At 44.0% G+C, this 18553-nt stretch overlaps 1 protein-coding gene across 1 annotated transcript in view; it reads left to right on the top strand.

The window, feature by feature from the left end:
• Positions 1 to 3897: 3897 nt before the first annotated feature.
• LOC119001097 (NACHT, LRR and PYD domains-containing protein 1-like) overlaps positions 3898 to 18553 on the top strand; it is a 29679-nt gene continuing 15023 nt past the window's right edge. The window contains exons 1-4 of the mRNA XM_037066289.1: positions 3898 to 3918; positions 4439 to 4531; positions 6779 to 6891; positions 8240 to 8481. Coding sequence (XP_036922184.1) covers positions 3898 to 3918; positions 4439 to 4531; positions 6779 to 6891; positions 8240 to 8481 — 469 coding nt within the window. The remainder of the gene's footprint in view (positions 3919 to 4438; positions 4532 to 6778; positions 6892 to 8239; positions 8482 to 18553) is intronic.

The raw sequence follows: 18553 nt of genomic DNA, 5'->3' as shown, positions 1-18553 counted from the left end.
ACTGGCTCCTCGCTGCCACCTGAACAAGGTCTACACATCTAATAAGCATATTCAAGATCTACCACCATCTTGGTGTTTTCTATCTTTACCTTAAACTTCATCTCTTTTTATACAGCTTTTCTGACGACATCGCTAAACATGTGCTGGAAGCTCAGGTCTGCTCTGCCAGCCAGAAGAGCCCCCTCCCTGCGCCCCATCTAAGTTAACTCCTACCCACCATTCAAGGCACCTTTCACATGTCTGCTGCTTTTTCACTGTTCAAATTTAACCCCTCATTCCTCTGCCTTCAGCAGCGCCCAACACGACTGTCTTCACTTTATTTCATTCATTCGTTAACCACATACTTACTAAGTTCCTTCTGTGTGTGAGACACCACTATGTGTGAGGCACCGGGGTATAACTGGAAATGTAAACTCCTTCCTCACAGAACATCCATTTGTGAGAAAAAAAACCAAATAAATAAGTAAAATATATTGCATGTGATTTGGGCTATAGAGGAAAGTAAGGCAGAAGGGAATGGGGGCTGAGGCTACAGCTACAATTTTAAACAGGAAGGGTCATGAGGCAAGATTTCCCCAAGGTAGCTTTTGAGCAAATTCCTGACCCAGGTGAGAGGACACATCCTGAGGTATCAGGTGAGAGGATTGTCCTGGCAGAAGAAACAGCAGGTGCAAAGGCCCTGAGAGGAGACTGTGCCTGCAGTGTTCAGGAAGTGCACAAAGGCCAGTGAAGATGCAGATGAAGATGCAAGATGAGAACAGAGATGACAAGGAGCCAGGTCTGCAGTGTCCCACAGTCAGAGACCAGGACCTTGAGTTTAACTCCAAAACCATGGAAACATGGAAGGCTTTTGATCAAAACAGATCTGAAAACTGACCTGCTGCTCTTTGTTTCTATGCCAGTGCCCCAGTATATGTGCATCACTGTGTATCTGTGGGGTCCCACTTGCCTCTCCCTGACCCAGAGAGGTGCCGAGGGGTGTTGTATTGTAGAATTAATAGATGAGTACTCAAGGCTTTTGGTGCATGTCTCCCACAAATTAGCTAATTGCGGCCTCACCACAGAGAGCTGCCAGGACCTGGCCAGTGGATTGAGTACCAATAGGAGCCTGACTGAGCTGGACCTGAGCTTCAACCTGCTTCTAGACATGGGGGCCCATCACCTTTTCCAGAAGCTGAGAGTGTCCACCTGCAAGCTGAAGCACCTGCTGTAATTGCTCCTCATTAGCACTACTTGGAAGGATGGAGCAGAGACAAAATGAGAGCTAAGCAGGATGAGGTGATGGAGTAGTGGGCAGATATATGTCCTCATATTGTGAACAATCACTATGTGCCTATGTAAATCTCTCCTGCAGGCTGATCAGATGTGGCCTCACATCTGGCTGCTGCCAGGACCTGGCCTCCATGCTCAGTGACAGGCCCACTCTGACAGAGCTGGACCTGAGGCAGAATGACCTCAATGACCTCAACATGAAGTTGCTCTATGAAGGGCTTATACAGCCAACCTGCCAACTCAGGCTCCTGCGGTAAGGCCCTGTGGGTTCCTATGGACAGAGGGCAGGGAAGGGAGGTAGAGGCTGGAAAGGGATGTGGGCCCCGAGTTGGGCAAAGTAAGTGACAAAAAATAAATTGTTAGCCTGCCTTCTGTACCAGCTCCACCAGTTACTTAGACCACGTGCCAAGGGCAGGCCTTCCTCTGAGACCTGGTTTCCTCATCTGTATAATGGAACCTCATACTCACCTCATAAATTGTGATGTAATATATAAAATGTATGTAGAACAAGGACATTTCTGGGAGAACTGAGAGGATCAAATTGTAACCACTAGTGAGGCCACGTGTTCCAAGGGACTCCCAGGTTCCTTTGTCCACTTCCTTCATAGCCTCATTCATTCGTTCAGTCATTCACTCATTACATGCCTCCTATGTGCCAACCACAAAGCCAGGCACTGAGGGGACAATAATGAGCAACACACCCAGGCCCTGCCATCCTGAAACTTACACTCCAGTGGGAACAAGAGAGACGATAACCACATATTAACACAGTGTGCATTTCTAAGCCCCCATGGAGTTTGTGAAGGGAACGTGAACTGTCTTATGATAATACAACATGAGAGGAAAAGGAATTAGACTAAGGGACAGGGAGGGCTTCCCTGGGGAGTAACATTGGTCTGAGACCTGAAGCACAAACAGCAGCTGACCAGGACCAGGCAGGGGCCACAGTCCAGGGAAAGAGCAGAGCACTGGGGAGACAGACACAATCTCAGAGCCCTGGAGCCCTGTGAGGCTGCAGTGCAGCGACCCTCAATCCCACGCTGCCTCTCCGCCTCTTCCTCTCTCCTCTCCAGCATGAAAATAAGCCCACAGGCTGTTTCTGGCAACATTTCCTTGGGGCTCTGGTCAGGGCCCCATTACACACTCTCAGAGCTGGCAGGGCTCCAAACCTCGTGTCCTGACCCCAAGGTCTTGGCTGAGGCTCCAGTTGCCGGCTCTCAGAGGGGACAGGAAAGCTTGAACCCTCAGCCTTTCTTCCTCTGTGTCCCTCTTTCTGGAACCTAGAGCAGCAGTAGGGGCAGGACAGCAGGGCTTAAGCACTCTACATGTAGGTCCTCCCAAAGCCAACTCTGACCCTTCACACCCAAGGGAGCTCAAGTCCATGGGGCTGGCACCTTCACACCCCAGCCCCTCTCCCTGGGCAACTGTGGCTGCCACCATCCCTGTATCTGAAGGGCCTCTCCAGAGCAGAGCCTGACTGTACATCTGCATTACCATCCTGCTCACCAGTCACTGGGCGTCTCTTTGGTGGCCTCAGAGCACCTTGCTCTCGGACGTCCTGCAAAGGTTTCTGTCTCCTCCTTCCCTCCTAGAGCCCTGAAACTTGGATAAGAGGGAGCCCTTCCTACATTATGGCCCCACGCCCTCCCCAGGGAAGAGCTGCTCTGACCACAGCAATGAGAACAGTGTGCACCCTTTACAGGGAGCAGGGTCTTTTCATTTCTGTGGCCATGGCTCAAAATAGGCAGAGCAGGGCCATCCTGTTGGAGATGAGGATGTGGAGGCCCAGCATGGGCAGCAGCTCCCAAACACAGTGGAAACCCCCAGGACATACTGCTGTAAGAAAGGCAATAGGTCTCCCTCTTTCCAGAAAACCTTCTAGACTCTAGGAAGGACATCCCAGGACCTACTCATCTGTGGTGATTTTGAGTCCATGGGGACAGGCTGTCCTCTGGTGGCCACTGTGAAGTGCTGTCCACTTCCCTTCCAGGAGTGAAGGTGTAACCCCAGCCCATGAGAGGGATGCAGGCAGCCAAGCTACAGGGACAGCCCCTCACAAGTGGGGCCATCTCACACAAGGTCACATCCACCTCTTGGGGTGGCCTGCGTCTAATGACTGACCAGAGTTGGGATAGAAAGACCCAGCCCCTCCTCTCAGTATGTGGCTCTGAGGGCCACTCGCACATCAGAAGTCCCTCAGAGTCAGCTGTGTTCCTTGAGACTGCATCACAGCCCAACTTGTCCTTCTTCCTAGTCCTGCTCCCTCCCTTCCTTTGCCCTGGGGTTGACCCAGGAGCACCTCTTGTAAACGTCCTAATGCTATTTTTCACCTTAGAACCTGATTTGGGGGAACCCAACCTACTACAGGTTCCTGTGGGAGGTGGAAGATTACATAATTCTGGACTCTGAGGCCCATGAAATCATATAGGGTCCCAGGGTAATGAGGCTTCCTTTGTGTTTGCAGCCTGGACCAGAGCCAGCAGAGTGAGCAGGTGACAGAGATGCTGAGGTCCCTGAACCTGGAGAAGCCTCAGCTGCTCATGGACAGTGGGTAAAAGGGGAGACCCAAAACTCCCTGGAGCTGACCGAGGCCCAGGGCTCACGCCTTGAGGTTGGTCCAGAGACATGGACCAGAATGGGGGTGAGGTAAGGCTGGAGGCAGAGACCGTCACAGCCAGAAAGAAGCCAAGAAACCACAGTGGCCAGAGTGAGATTCTTTCTTTCTTTGTCTAATGCAAACACAATCAGGTCCCTTCTCTGCTAAAACCCTTCCCTTAGATGAGTGAGGAGATAAACAAATGAAAAAAGTGAACAAGTGAGTGGGTGAGATTTGGAGCATGGGAAGCAATGACCCTGAGGGGCAGACAGAGACAGGGAGCTCTGTGGGAAAAAGCCCCCCTCCTACCCCCATCCATATAAATACCTTCTCTCCACAGTCCAGCAGGAGGGGTACACCTCAGGGATAGTCCATCTCCCTCCTGGGAGCCTGCAGCAGCCCCCTTGTTCCTTCATTGCGGTGTATTCAGCCTGCGACTGTAAATGCCCCATGTCCTGGTTCTGAGGGCTCTGCCTCACCTGATGTGGCAGGAAAGGGCTCCAAGGCTCAGGGCAAGAGCGCTTCATCAGGAAACCAGCATCCCCTCTGACCTGCAGTGTGTAAACACAGGGCCCTGAGCAAGGGCCCAGCTCCCAGGAGCTACACTCAGCAGGGACACAGGCCCAGGTGATCCCTGCCAGCATCGCTGTGCCTGGGGTCAGGGTGAGTGCACTGATGGGCCTATTAGACTCTGTCCTAAGGGCATGAGCTGAGTTCTGAAAGATGGGAGGGCTTAGCTGGGCCAAGAAGGGCCAGTTCCAGACAGAGGTAGAGGCTCTGATCTGAGTTCCTTAGAGGAATAGAGCAGGCCAGGGACCAGAAGCACTGCTACTCTTAAGTATGGGTCAGCATTAGCATCCCTGGGAGCTCATTCAAAGTGCACATCTGGAATTCTATGCAGCAGAAAGAAAGAAGGAGCTCCTACCCTTTGCAACAGCATGGATGGAACTGGAAAGCTTTGTGCTGAGTGAAATAAGCCAGGTGGTGAAAGACAAATACCATATGATCTCACCTTTAACAGGAAGCTAAACAACAAAACAAACAAGCAAGGAAAATATAACCAAAGACACTCAAATACAGAACAGGCTGACAGTGACCAGATGGGAAAGAGAAGGGAATTTCAGGGGAAAAGGGGAAGGATTTACAGAAACTAGTATAAAGGACACATGGACAACAACTAAATAAATAAATTTAAAAGAAAAGAAATATAGAATAAAAATGCTCTTTCATTGTGCTCTCCCTCCTGGGAGCACCCCCACACCTTTCTTTTCCCTCAGGCATGCACATCCTAAACTCTAAGGGACCCGGAAGTCTTGCAATTAGGAAGCAATGGGCAGTGGCAGCTTCTCCCCTGCTAATCCCTTAAACTTGCCGCCTCCAAGGCACCTTTTCTCTGACTTCCCAGTGAACCAAAGCAGCCTGGCCTCTGCTGTCTCCCATTGCTTCTATCCTAAGCCCTTTCTTGTTATACTGTCCCCAACTTTAATAAACATGCTTTCAAAGTTTTTAAAAAATGGACATACAGGCCCTATTCAGATCTGCTGATCAGAATCTCTGGGGTGAACCCAGGCTCTGTGTTTTAAAAAGACCTCGTGGTGTGGGCCTTTGAGAAGCACTGGACTGGATGTGAGTGAGCAGGGACACTGGGCGCAGGTGGATTGTGGATTGGAATGGGGGAAACAGGGGCACAAGTAGACTTTTGGACCATGTTAAAAACTTTTGATTCTACCCCTAAACTAACAGAGATTGCAGGGATTCAGCAGCAAAGTGCTGAGCTGGGTTCATATTGAAGCTCAGCTGCTGTGTAGAAATTCTCCAGAGATGGACAAGAGAAGAAGCAGGGGACCACCAGGGAGAGAATTACGTGGTTCAAGACAGAGATCCCAGGAGAGGGTTTGGGTGGAGGGCATGGAGGGAGAGAGAAGAGACTAGAAAGGAGAGCTAATCTGGAGACAGCTGATGGATCCATCAGCGCTCAGAGGGAGTGAGGAGTCAGAACTACACCCCAGTTCTGGCCTGGTTAGCTGGGTTGTTGGGGGCTGCGCACAGAGACAGGGCCTATGGGAGAATCTCAGATGGAGGCGATGAGTAGAAATTCAGATGAGTTGAATTTAAGGGGGATGTTGTGTAGGCAGAACCAGCTTCCTCCAACATCTCAGGGACAATGAACAACTCTGTGTCTAGGAGGCCAAGTCTGACGATTCCTAAGGAAAACCCAAGTAAAGGAGAGATGGATAATGACAAGTCCCCACTCAAATGGCAGACACCAGAATCAGGTACTTGGAAAGGTCAGGCTGGAAGCATCATGATTTGGGATAAGAGAGGGGAGTGTGGAAGGTCATCCCCTCCATGCCCTTCCTCTGGTGTGGGACATGCCAAAATGCCCCTTCACACAGCCCCGCCCCATGGGAGAACATCCACACCTGGAACCTTCCAAGATCTCCACCTTCCCCTCCCCCAGCCTCAGGGGCTGAGGCCCCTCCCCTCCAGGCAGCACTGGCATGTCTCAGACTCTGACCAGGGCCCAGGCTCCCAAGGCCCACACTGGGCTCCTGAGGCCTAGGGGTCCCCTCTCCATCTCTGCCCATCCATTTTTGAGCCATATACCTCTCACAACCTACCTTCCTGGTGGATGCTTGTGAGAGAGGAGTAACAATACCTCTGGGCCAGTGGGAAGGGGGAGGTGGCAGGGATGTGGTCAGGGGGCAGCAGTGTTGGCCTCCTCACACAGCAGGCAGGCTGTCCCAGGAGTAGGGACACAGGATCCAGACACATTGCCTGCCAAGGTCCAGGCAGACCCACCTTGGTTAGGGCCCTCCATGGGGGATCCAAAAGTTGGGGGAGACCAGTCAGGGGAACCTAAAGCTGACCACCACCCTGCTGTTCCCGAGGGGAGCTCACCTCACATAGCACAGGTGGAACCCTTCTGTCTGTCTTCTCCCTCTAGTGACTGAAGATGACTTCTGGGACCTCACAGAGTCTGTGGCTCCGGAGGTGCTTGACAGAGACAGGAGTCTGTACAGGTGAGTGAGGGGACTCGCTCTACCTGGATAGTCTACCTGAAGCCCCGCCTTGCCCACACGGATTCCCAACAGAGTCTCCACACCCGACTCCTGGCCCAGTTGGTCCCCTCCATTGCCAAGCCAACAGGCAGAGGCAGGGCTGGGATACTGGGCTGGTGGTTTTACTATGGAAAAAGAGGTTTTACTATGAAAAGTTCAAAGACACCCGAAAATAAGTTGGCCCAGACAACTTCTACTTCCCAATTACTTGGCTCCAACAGCTGTTTCATCATATTTGTTTCAACTCTTCACTTTCCCCCATTTTGTTGTTACAGTGTTTTAAATCTAAGTGATCGGGTGATTTATCTAAATATTTTGTGATACACTTTGAAAAATTCACATAAAGGCCTTTTCTTCCATAACCACAACACCATTGTCATATCTAACAGTGTTTACGAGTCATTTCCCTGTCATCTAACACCCGGTCTGTATCCAGTTCACTCAGCTGTCCGAGATGTGTCCTTGCAGGTGGTCTGTTCCAATCAGGACCCAGACAAAGCCCACTCATTGTATTTGGTTTGCTATGTCTGATAAATCTCATTTAAATCTCATTCCATCTATATGTTCCTGTTTTATAAATATCCCCTATGTAAAGCACCATACCGGAAACAAGGAGTCCTGACTTGAATATGGCAGCCTTGCCTCCAAAGCGTTCCCAGTCCTAAGTAATAAACGTCTATAATTTCAGTCCCTAGCTCTTACATCACACAGTGCCATTCACTGTCACAGACATGATCTCAGCTGGGAGACAATATTACCCCCAACTTACACACGCAGAAGCTGACACTTCCCAGGGACCCAATTTTTTACCCACGGGGAACATGGGTAAAGTGTACAATCTCTGTGTAGTGTTTCCTTAAGCTCCAAGTGCTTATCATTTATATCACCATATAAATTGTCTTAAGTATTGAATGGACCCTTTAAAACAATAACCTTTTCCTATTTTATTCTTATTATATTATTATTATTATCCCATCACCATTACAGAAACAGCTAACCACACCCAGACCTGTACGAGCTGTCAGCACACCTTAGGTCACTTATCACTCACAACTCCAGCAGATGGCGCTATTCTTACTTTACTTACACAGAAGAAAACTGAGATGAGGGACATCAGTCACTTGCTCAGGGATCCACAGTGGAGAGCTGAGGGGCCAGGACTCAAACCCACATCCCTCTGATGATGGTATCAGCTCACAGCCACTCTGCTGGACACACAGGGCCATGCATGGGGTCAGGCATTCAGTAGGTACTCAGTGAGGTTATGTAGACTAATTAATTCACTGCCTACCCCTCCCTGTTCTCCCAGAGTTCGCCTCCCCGTGGCTGGCTCCTACCACTGGCCCAACACAGGTCTCCACTTCGTGGTGAAGAGACCAGTGACCATTGAGATTGAATTCTGTGCTTGGAGACAGTTCCTGGACCAGATTGTCCCACAGCACAACTGGATGGTGGCAGGGCCTCTGTTTGACAACAAGGCCAAACCAGGAGCTGTGACAGCTGTGTACCTCCCTCATTTTGTACATCTCCCTCACTTGGTACATCTCCAAGGTAAGCAAGTGGGGCTGTGGAGGAAAGGTGGCGATGGTAAGAATGGGCCTGGAATTGCTTCAGTTGGTGATGTCCTGAGGGAGGAGTTTATGGCTTCTTTAGACAGGCTGAGCGAGGTTTACAGACATGCAGACAGCTTTCTCTCTCACTCCACAGTGCTCAGGGCATATATTTTTTGAAACATTTTTATTCCCAGGCCTCATAATTACTTTTGCCTGAATTACTTGAAAGTTTCCTTCCGTTGAAAGTAGTCTCCTCTATAATAATAATAACCAGCACTTACTAAGTTCTCTTCAAATAGATGGTATCACTCAGGGTCCCTGGAAGAAATAAAATATACTCAGTTGGGATTTTCAAAAACACTTTCAAAGACAAGACTATTTGCAAAGTGAGACTCAGTGAACAAACAAGAAAGGTTGCTGTCCCTGGAGGCTAACAACAAATGGGAAGCCATCGGTACTATCACAATCAGAGAGAAGAAACAGTGTCAGCAGATTCCAAGGGAGAGCTCAAACCAGGAAAGAGGGGCACACAGTAGGAGACGGAGACATAAATGGTTACATTGTTGTCACAAACTCTCCTACCTCCAAAGACTTCTCACAGATAAAGTTACAAAAGATACAGGCTCTCAGTCAAAAACCTCAGCTACCATGCACAAGGCACCATATGTGGGAACCAACAGAAATAACAGGTCTAGGTATCAGTCCTAGAAATGGAGCCCCAGAGCCCTGACACCCCTAACCTCCCAGATTTCACCTCCCTGGCGCCCTTCCTGTCAGGTGTTAGAGCACATCTTCTGTAAACCCAAGGACTATCCCGTCAAAATCCTTATTTCCCTCAGTGACTGATCCCCTTTTGGGGCCCAGGGGGTCACCTTTTGGTGGTTGGAGGTCACGTTACCAAGTGAACAAAACACACCCTGCCCCCAAATACCACGGCGGGTATGTGGCGTGCGAAGGGCAGCCACAGAGGTCAGCTTTAGGATTTCACAGAGCTAAAAGTCTTGTGATTGCCTGCCACCTGCTGGAAAACAGTAGAAAGACCTCTTCGTAGAAATCTGCTAGTGAATTACCAATGCATGGATGCCTAGACATAGAAGGAGCCCAGTAAATACCATGAAAAACCAAAGGAGTAGGGCATCTCAGAATAAAAATGGAAAGTCTCCAGAAAGCAAACTGGAACACAGGGAAACATGTGATATAAATAACAGAGAATTCAAGATCGTAGTTCTGAAAATACTCAATATGCGAGAAAATAGAAACAGGCAAATTGAAGCACTCAGAAAGTAAATTAATGAACAAATTGAGTACTTTACCAAAGAGATTGAAATTTTAACAAAAAACCAAACAAGTCCTGGAGATGAAGCATTCAGTAAAGGAGAACAAGAATGAAGGACTCAGCAGAGAAAAGAGAGCCAATCAGATGGAGGAAAGAATCAGTGATATCGGAGAGAAAAATCTAGAAATGATGCAGAGGAAACCAGAGAACTGAGCATAGAGAAGTGAAAGTGCTCTATGAGAACTGTCCGGCTCAATCAGAAAAAGTAATATGAGAATTATAGGTATACCAGAAGAAGGGAGGGAGAAGGGAACAGAGGGCCTATTCAAACAAATAGTGGATGAGAGCTTCCCAAACCTAGGAAAAGAACTAGATCCTCAAATCTGAAAGCAAACACAACATCTAGTTAACTTAATCCAATGAGGCCCATTGTATTAAAACTGTCAAAGATTAATGAAAAAGAAAAAATTAACAAAGCACCCAAGGAATAATGAAAGTGACCTACAAAAGAAAGCCCATCAGGTCATCATCGAACTTCTCCCAGAAAATATAAGTCAGAGAAGAGCGGAGACAAATATTCAAAATACTAAAAGGCAGAAATTGACATCCAAGAATAATATATCCAGCAAAGTTATTCTTTAAATAGAAGGGAAAAAATACCTTTCCAGTCATGCACCAGAAATTTATCACCAGAAAATGTCCACTGCAGGAAATATTCAAGGGAGTTATTCTACCTGAAACAAAGAGTAAAAGCTCACAACATCATGAATAAGACTACAAAAAAATACTTGCAGTGTAAACAAGGATACTTTGGGGCAACAGAAACATAAAAGGGGAGGGTGCAAAGTTTGACTTGCAAGATTTCTTTTGAATTGCAGAGCATTCAAAAGAAAAGAAAATCTACTGTAAATATGCAACTTTTTAAATAAACTCACTGATAACATGCTCACAAAAAAAAATCCATGAGATTTTTAAGCTACGAGAAACATAGCTTAAAAAAAGAGGAAACAAATTAAAGAAGCATGAAATACCACCAAACAAAATCAATCAGCAGAAACACAAAGGAAAAGAAACTATGAGGCACAGAGCTATCAGAAAACAAAGGATTAAATGGCTATAGAAAATCCTCATACGTCAATAATTACCATCAATGTAAATGAACTGAATTTACCAGTGAGGAAGTGCAGACTAGCAGAATGAATCAAAACACAAAACCCAACCATGTGCTGCCTTCAAAGACTCATCTAAGCTGCAAAGACAAAGGTAGATTGCAAGTGAAACAGTGCAAAATAATTCTCCAAGCAAATAACTTCCACAGAAAAGCATCTGTAGCCATACTGATATCTGACAAAATAGATTTCAAGATAACAAAGGCAAAAAGAAATAAAGATGGATGTATTATAATGGTAAGGGGACACTACATCAAGACACCATGACACTTCTTAATATACATGCACCCATCAAGGAGCACCAAAATATATAAAACAATTACTCACAGAGCTAAAGAGAGAAACAGACCAAAACACAAACATGGTTGGGGACCTTAACCCTCCACTGACAACTCTAGATAGATCATCCAAACAGTAAGTCAATCAACAATTATCAGCCTTAAAGCACACCTTAGATCAAATGGACAGAATTGATATATACAGAGTCTTTCACCCCAGATCATCAGATTACACATTCTTCTCCAGTGCACATGGGACGTTCTCAAGGATAGCTCCTGTGCTGGGTCACAAAACTAGCCTCAGCAAATGCAAGAAGAATGAAATGATACCAACCATATTCTCTGACCACAATGCCTTAAAATTAGAAATCAATTGCAAAGAGGAAGTAAAGAAACCCACAAATATTTGGAAGTTAGACAACATACTACTAAAACATGACTGGGTCAAAGAGGAAATAAAAGTTGAGATCAACAGGAACTAGCATAAAGGACACATGGACAACAACTAAGGAGGGTGGATAGGGGAGGGAGGTGGGGAGCATGGGGGTGGGCTGGGATGGGAGTAAAAGACAGAAAACTGTACTTGAAAAATATTTTTTTGAAGTTGAGATCAAAAGACATACTCATGGATGAGAATGACAATACAATGTGTAAAAACTTCTGTGATGCAGTGACAGCAGTAACAAGAGAGAAGTGTATATTATTACAGGACTATCTCAAGGAACAACAGAGATTTCAAATAAATAACTTGACATTACACTTTAAAGATCTAGAAAGAGAAGAACAAAAGGAACTCAAAAGTCACCAGGAAAAAAAGAAAATGATAAATATTAGAGCAGAATGGGGATTTCTGGCCAAGATGGAGGCATAGGTAGACACACTCTGCCTCTTCATATAACCAAAACAAAGACAACAACAAACTTAAAAATAAAAAACAACCAGAACTGACAGAAAATCAAACTGTATAAAAGTTCGACAACCAAAGAGTTAAAGAAGAAACATCCACCCAGAACAGGAGGAGGGGCAGAGACGGGCAGCTGGGTAGAGAGGACTCGCAGCAAGTCAGTGGCTGGAGGACAGGGGTGGGCAAGGTGGTGGCTTGCAGACTGGGTGGGTCCATGGCTCACAGACTGGGTAGTCCCATATTTGAGTGCAGATAAACCAGGAGGGACAACTAGGGAGCAAGATAGACTGCACAGGGCAGAGTCCCGGTACGGGGGAAATAAATCCTCAATGCCTCTGACTGAAAAAAACTGTGGGGGTTGATGCAGCAGTGAGAGAAACTCTCTGCCTCACAGGAGAGTTCATTGGAGAGACCAATAGGGTCCTAGAACATATACAAACCCACCCAGCGGGAATCAGCACCAGAAAGGCCAAATTTGGTTGTGGGTAGCAGGGGAAGAGACTGAAAACCAGCAGAGGGCAGAGCAAGCCACACTGTTCCCTCTCAAACCCCTCCCCCACATACAGCACCACGAACAGCTACATGTGTTGCCTGCCCTGGTGAATACCTAAGACTCCTCCCCTTACCACATAATAGGCACAGTAAGACAAAAAACAAAAAACAAAAACATGGCCCAGATGAAAGAGCAGTGCAAAGCACCAGAAAAAAATACAACTAAGTGACAAAGAGATAGCCAAACTATCAGATACACAGTTCAAAACACTGGTTATCAGGATGCTCCAGGAACTCACTGGGTACTTCAACAGCATAAAAACACCCAGGCAGCAATGAAGGTCGCATTATGTGAAAAAAAATCCACAGGGAACCAACAGTGACGAGAAGGAAACCAGTGCTCAAATCAATGATTTGGAGCATAAGGAAGAAGGAAACAGTCAACCAAAACAGAATGAAGAAACAAGAATTCAAAAAAATGAGGAGAGGCTTAGGAACCTCCAGAACATCTTTAAGCATTCCAGCATCTGAATCATAGGGGTACCAGAAGGAGAAGAGGAAGAGCAAGAAACTGAAAACTTACTTGAAAATATAATGAAGGAGAACTTCCCCAGCCTGCCTAAGGAAATAGACTTTCAGGAGGTCCAGGAAGCTCAGAGTCCCAAACAAGTTGGACCCAAGGAGGAACACACCAAGACACATCATCATTAAGCTACCCAAGATTAAAGATATGGAGAGAATCTTAATAGCAACAAGAGAAAAGGAGACAGTTACCTACAGGGGAGTTCCCATTAGACTTATCGGATGATTTCTTGAAAGAAAACTCTCAGGCAAGAAGGGGCTGGAAAGAAGTATTCCAAGTCATCAAAGGCAAGGACCTACATCCAAGATTGCTCTATCCAGCGAAGCTATCATTTAGAATGGAAGGGCAGATAAAGTGCTTCCCAGATAAAGTCAAGTTAAAAGGGTTCATCATCACCCAGCCCTATTATATGAAATGTTAAGGGGACTTGTCTAAGAAAAAGGAGATAAAAATATGAACAGTAAAATGACAACAAACTCACAGCTATTAACAACTGAACCTAAAAAAAAAAAACTAAGCAAACAACTAGAACAGGAACAGAATCTCAGAAATGGAGATCACATGGAGGGTTATCAGTGGGGAATTTGGAGGGGGAGAGTGGTGGAAAAGGTACAGAGAATAAGCAGCATAAATGGTAGGTAGAAAATAGACATGGGGAGGTTAAGAATAGTATAGGAAATGTAGAAGCTAAAAACCTTATATGTACAACCCATGGACATGAACTAAAGGGAGGGAATGCAGGTGGAAGTGGGTGTGCAGGGCAGAGGGGAATAAAGGGGGGAATGGGACAACTATAATAGCATAATCAATAAAATATATTTTAAAAAGAAAAATAATTATAAATATTAGAGCAGAGTTGAATGAAATAGAAAACAAAAAAAACTACATAAAAATTAATAAAACAAAGATGTGATTCTTTGAAAAGATTAATAAAATTAATAACCTCCTGGCTAGACTCACTAAGGAGTAAAGGAAAAAAACCTATGAAAACAAAATCATAAATGAAAGAGGAGAAGTTTCCACAGACACCACAGAAATACAAAAGATCATGCTAGATTAGTACAAAACACTATAGGCCACCAAATTCAATAATCTAGAACAAATGGATAAGTTCCTATAAATATATAATCTTCCTAGACTAAATCACAGAAAATTGGAAAATCTAAATAAACTGATCAGCAAAGAAATTAAATGACCATCAAAAATCTCCCCCAAAATAAAAGTCCAAGACCAGACTGATTCACCAGTGAATTCTACCAAACAGTCAAAGATTTAAAACCTATCTTCTCAAACATTTTTACAAAGTTGAAGAGGCAGTATTTCCTATCATATTTATGAGGACAGCATAGCCCTGATATCAAAACCTGGCAAGGAGAACACAAAAAAAGGACATTACAGACCAATATCTCTGATAAGCACAGATGCAAAAATTCTAAGCAAAATACTGGCACATCAAATACAATACATTTGAAAATAATACATCACAATCAAGAGGGGTTCATTCCAGGGGTACAAGCATAGTTCAAGATTCAGTATAAAACACACATTAACAAAAGAAAGGACAAAAATTATATGATCTTATCAATAGATGCAGAAATAGCATTTGATAAAGCACAATATCCATTTATGATTAAAACACTCAATAAAATAGGAATAAAAAGAAAGTATCTCAACATAATAAAGACCATATATGATGATCACTCAGCCAATATCATGCCCAATGGTGAAAAACTGAAAGCTTTCCCTCCAAAATCAGGAACAAGACAAGGATGCCACTCTCACCCCTCTTATTCAACATAGTTCTGGGAGTCTCAGCCAGAACCATAAGGCAAGGAAAAAAATAAAAGGCATCCAAACTGAGAAAGAAGAAACAACTGTCACTTTTTGCAGATGACATGATTCTGTACATAAAAAACCCAAAAGACTCCATCAAGAACTATTGGAAGCAACAAACAAATACGGTGAAGTTGCAGAATACAAAATCAATGGACAAAAATTCACTGCTTTTCTGTACATCAACAAAGAAGCTTCCAGGGGGAAAAAAGAATAAAGCACTTCCTTTTGCAATCACAACCAAAGAAGTAAAATACCTGGGGATAAATGCAACAAAGTATGTAAAAGACCTAGATACTGGAAAGTACACATATTATTAAAAGAGATTGAAAAAGATACAACAAAATGGAAAGACATTCCATGTTCATGGATTGGCAGATTCAACATAGTTAAAATGACCATATTACCCTAAGTGATATGCATATTTCATGCAGTCCCCATCAACATCCCAATGTCATCTTTTAAAGAAACAAAATAAAATAAATTTTATATGGAACCACAAAAGATCCCGAATAGCCAAAGCAATTCTGAGAAAAAAGAATGAAGCAAGAGGTATCATACTACCTGACTTCAAATTGTACTACAGAGCTATGATAATCAAACCAGTATGGTACTTCGAGAAAAACACACAGATCAGTGGAGGAGAATTGAGAGTCCATGTGATATAAAACCATATGTACATGGGCAGATAATTTTCACCAAAGGAGCCAGAAACATGCAATGGAGAAAAGAAAGCCTCTTCAATAAATGTTGCCAAGAAAATTGGAAAGCCACATGGAAAAGAATGAAAACGGATTATAATTTGCCCCCAAGCACAAAAATTAATTCAAAGTAGATCAAAGACTAAATATAAGATCTGAAATAATAAATTACAGAGAAGAGACTGCAGATACTAAACGTATCTTGGTCATCGAGAACATTTTATGAATTTAAAACTCCAAAGGCAAGGGAAGTAATGCAAAAGTTAATGAATGGGACTGTGTCAAACTAAAGAGCTTCTTCACAGCAAAAGAAACTGACGACAAAACAAAAACTGACTCCCTGCAACCAACTGAATAGGAAATGATATTTGCAAACAACAGCTTTGACAAAGGTTTCCTGTCCAATATATATAAAGAACTCATAAAACTCAACACCAAACAAACAATCTAAATGAAAAATGGGTGGAGGACCTGAACAGATACCCCTTCCAAGAAGACATACAAATGGCCAACATATATATATATATATATGAAAAAAATTGGAACCTCACTAGCTATTAGGGGGATGCAAATCAAAACTACAATGAGATATCACTCCACAACAGTCAGAATGGCTGTTGTTAGCAAGACAAGTGGTGCCAAGTGTTGGAGAGGTGGTGACAAAGGGGAACCTTCATTCACTGCTGATGGGAATGTAGACTGACCCAGCCACTATGGAAAACAGTCTGGCAGTTCCTCAAAAATTTAAGAATAAAGTTACCACATGACCTAGAAATGCCTCTCCTGTCTATCTACCCAAAACTCCAACACATGTATTCACAAGGGCATATGCACACCTCTGTCATTGCAGCATGATCCACGGCGGCTGAGACAGGGAGACAACCAAGGTGCCCTTTCATAAAGGGTTGGATAAAAAGGATGTGGCTCATATTCACAATGGAATACTCCTCAGCCACAAGAAAATACGCATACTGCATTTACAACAATGTGGATAAACCTTGAGAATATTATGCTAAGTGAAATAAGTCAGTCAGAAAAAGTTAAGACCCATATGACCCTACTCATATGTGGGATAAAACACTGAAACTCATGGGCACAGACAGCACTGTGGTGGTTGCCAAAGGGAAGGGAGTGGGGGTGCAGGGGGCCTAATATGCGGTGTCCAAGACTGTTTGACTATAGGTGGTGGGCACGCAGAGCAATATACAGTTTATTATCAGAGAAATGAGCAAATGGTCAAGAAAAAAAGCCGGGGTAGCAATTCTAATATCAGACAAAATAGACTTCAAAAAAGGGCCATAAAGAGAGACCCAGAAGGTCACTTCATAATACTCAAGGGAAGAATCCACCAAGAACACATTAACATCATAAATATATATGCACCCAACACAGGAGCACCCAAATATATTTTTAAAATCCTAGAAGACTTCAAGAAAGATATTGACTGCAACATAATTATAGTAGGGGATTTTAACACCCCACTGTCAAAATGGACAGATCTTCCAAACAAAATATCAACAAAGATATAGGTGCACTAAACAACACCCTAGATGAAATGGACTTGACGGATATATATAGAGCCATTCATCCCAAAGAAGCTAAATACAGATTCTTTTCAAATGCACATGGAACATTTTCAAAGATAGACCACATGATAGGACACAAAACGAACCTCAACAAATTCAAGAAAATTGAAATCATACCAAGCATTTTCTCTGACCACAAGGGACTGAAATTAGAAACCAACCCCACAGGAAAAAAAAAAACACCCCAAATCATGGAGACTGAATGGTATGCTATTAAACAATGAATGGGTCAAGATTGAAATTAGGGAAGAAATCAAAAAGTTTCTGGAAACAAATGAAAATGAACTCACAACAACCCAAAACTTATGGGACACGGCAAAGGTAGTCCTGAGAGGGAAGTTCATAGCAATGCAGGCTTACCTAAAGAAGATAGAAACATTTCAAACAAACAGACACCTAACCAGACACCTAACCAGACACCTCCAAGAACTTGAGGAACAACAACAAAGACAGCCCAGAGCAAGCCAAAGGAAGGAAATAACCAAGATCAGAGCAGAATTAAATGACATAGAGACTAAAAGCACAATTCTCAGGATCAGTGAATCCAAGAGTTGGTTTTTTGAAAAGATAAACAAAATAGACAAGCCTTTAAGTAGGCTCATTAAGAAAAGAAGAGAGAGGACCCAAATAAACACAATAAGAAATGAAAGAGGAAAAATTACAACTGATACCACAGAAATAGAAGGGATTGTAAGAAATTACTATGAAGAACTGTATGCCAAGAAATTTGAAAACCTAGGTGAAATGGACAAATTTCTAGAAAAATATAATCTTCCAAAACTCAATGAAGAAGAAGTAGAAAGCCTGAACAGACCAATAACAGCAGATGAAATTGAAGAAGTAATCAAAAAACTCCCATCACACAAAAGCCCCGGACCATATGGTTTCACAGGAGAATTTTTCAAAGCTTTTAAGGAAGAGCTAACCCCTATTCTTCGCAGACTATTCCAAAAAATCCAAAATGATGGGAAACTCCCAAACTCTTTTTATGAAGCCAGCATCATCCTAATTCGAAAACCAGATAGAGACACAACAAAGAAAGAAAACTTTAGGCCACTATCACTGATGAACATAGATGCTAAAATCCTCAACAAAATATTGGCAAATCGCATCCAACAATACATCAAAAAGATCATATACCACGACCAAGTGGGATTCATCCCAGGGATGCAAGGATGGTTCAATATCTGCAAATCAGTAAATGTAATACACCACATAAACAAAAGCAAAGACAAAAACCACATAGTC

The sequence above is a fragment of the Sturnira hondurensis genome, unplaced genomic scaffold (genome assembly GCF_014824575.4).
Source record: "Sturnira hondurensis isolate 20B ecotype Veracruz unplaced genomic scaffold, ASM1482457v3 Scaffold0016587, whole genome shotgun sequence".
NCBI lineage: Eukaryota > Metazoa > Chordata > Mammalia > Chiroptera > Phyllostomidae > Sturnira > Sturnira hondurensis.
Note: the sequence above shows the minus strand (reverse complement) of the source record. Positions and strands in the feature narration are given on the sequence as shown.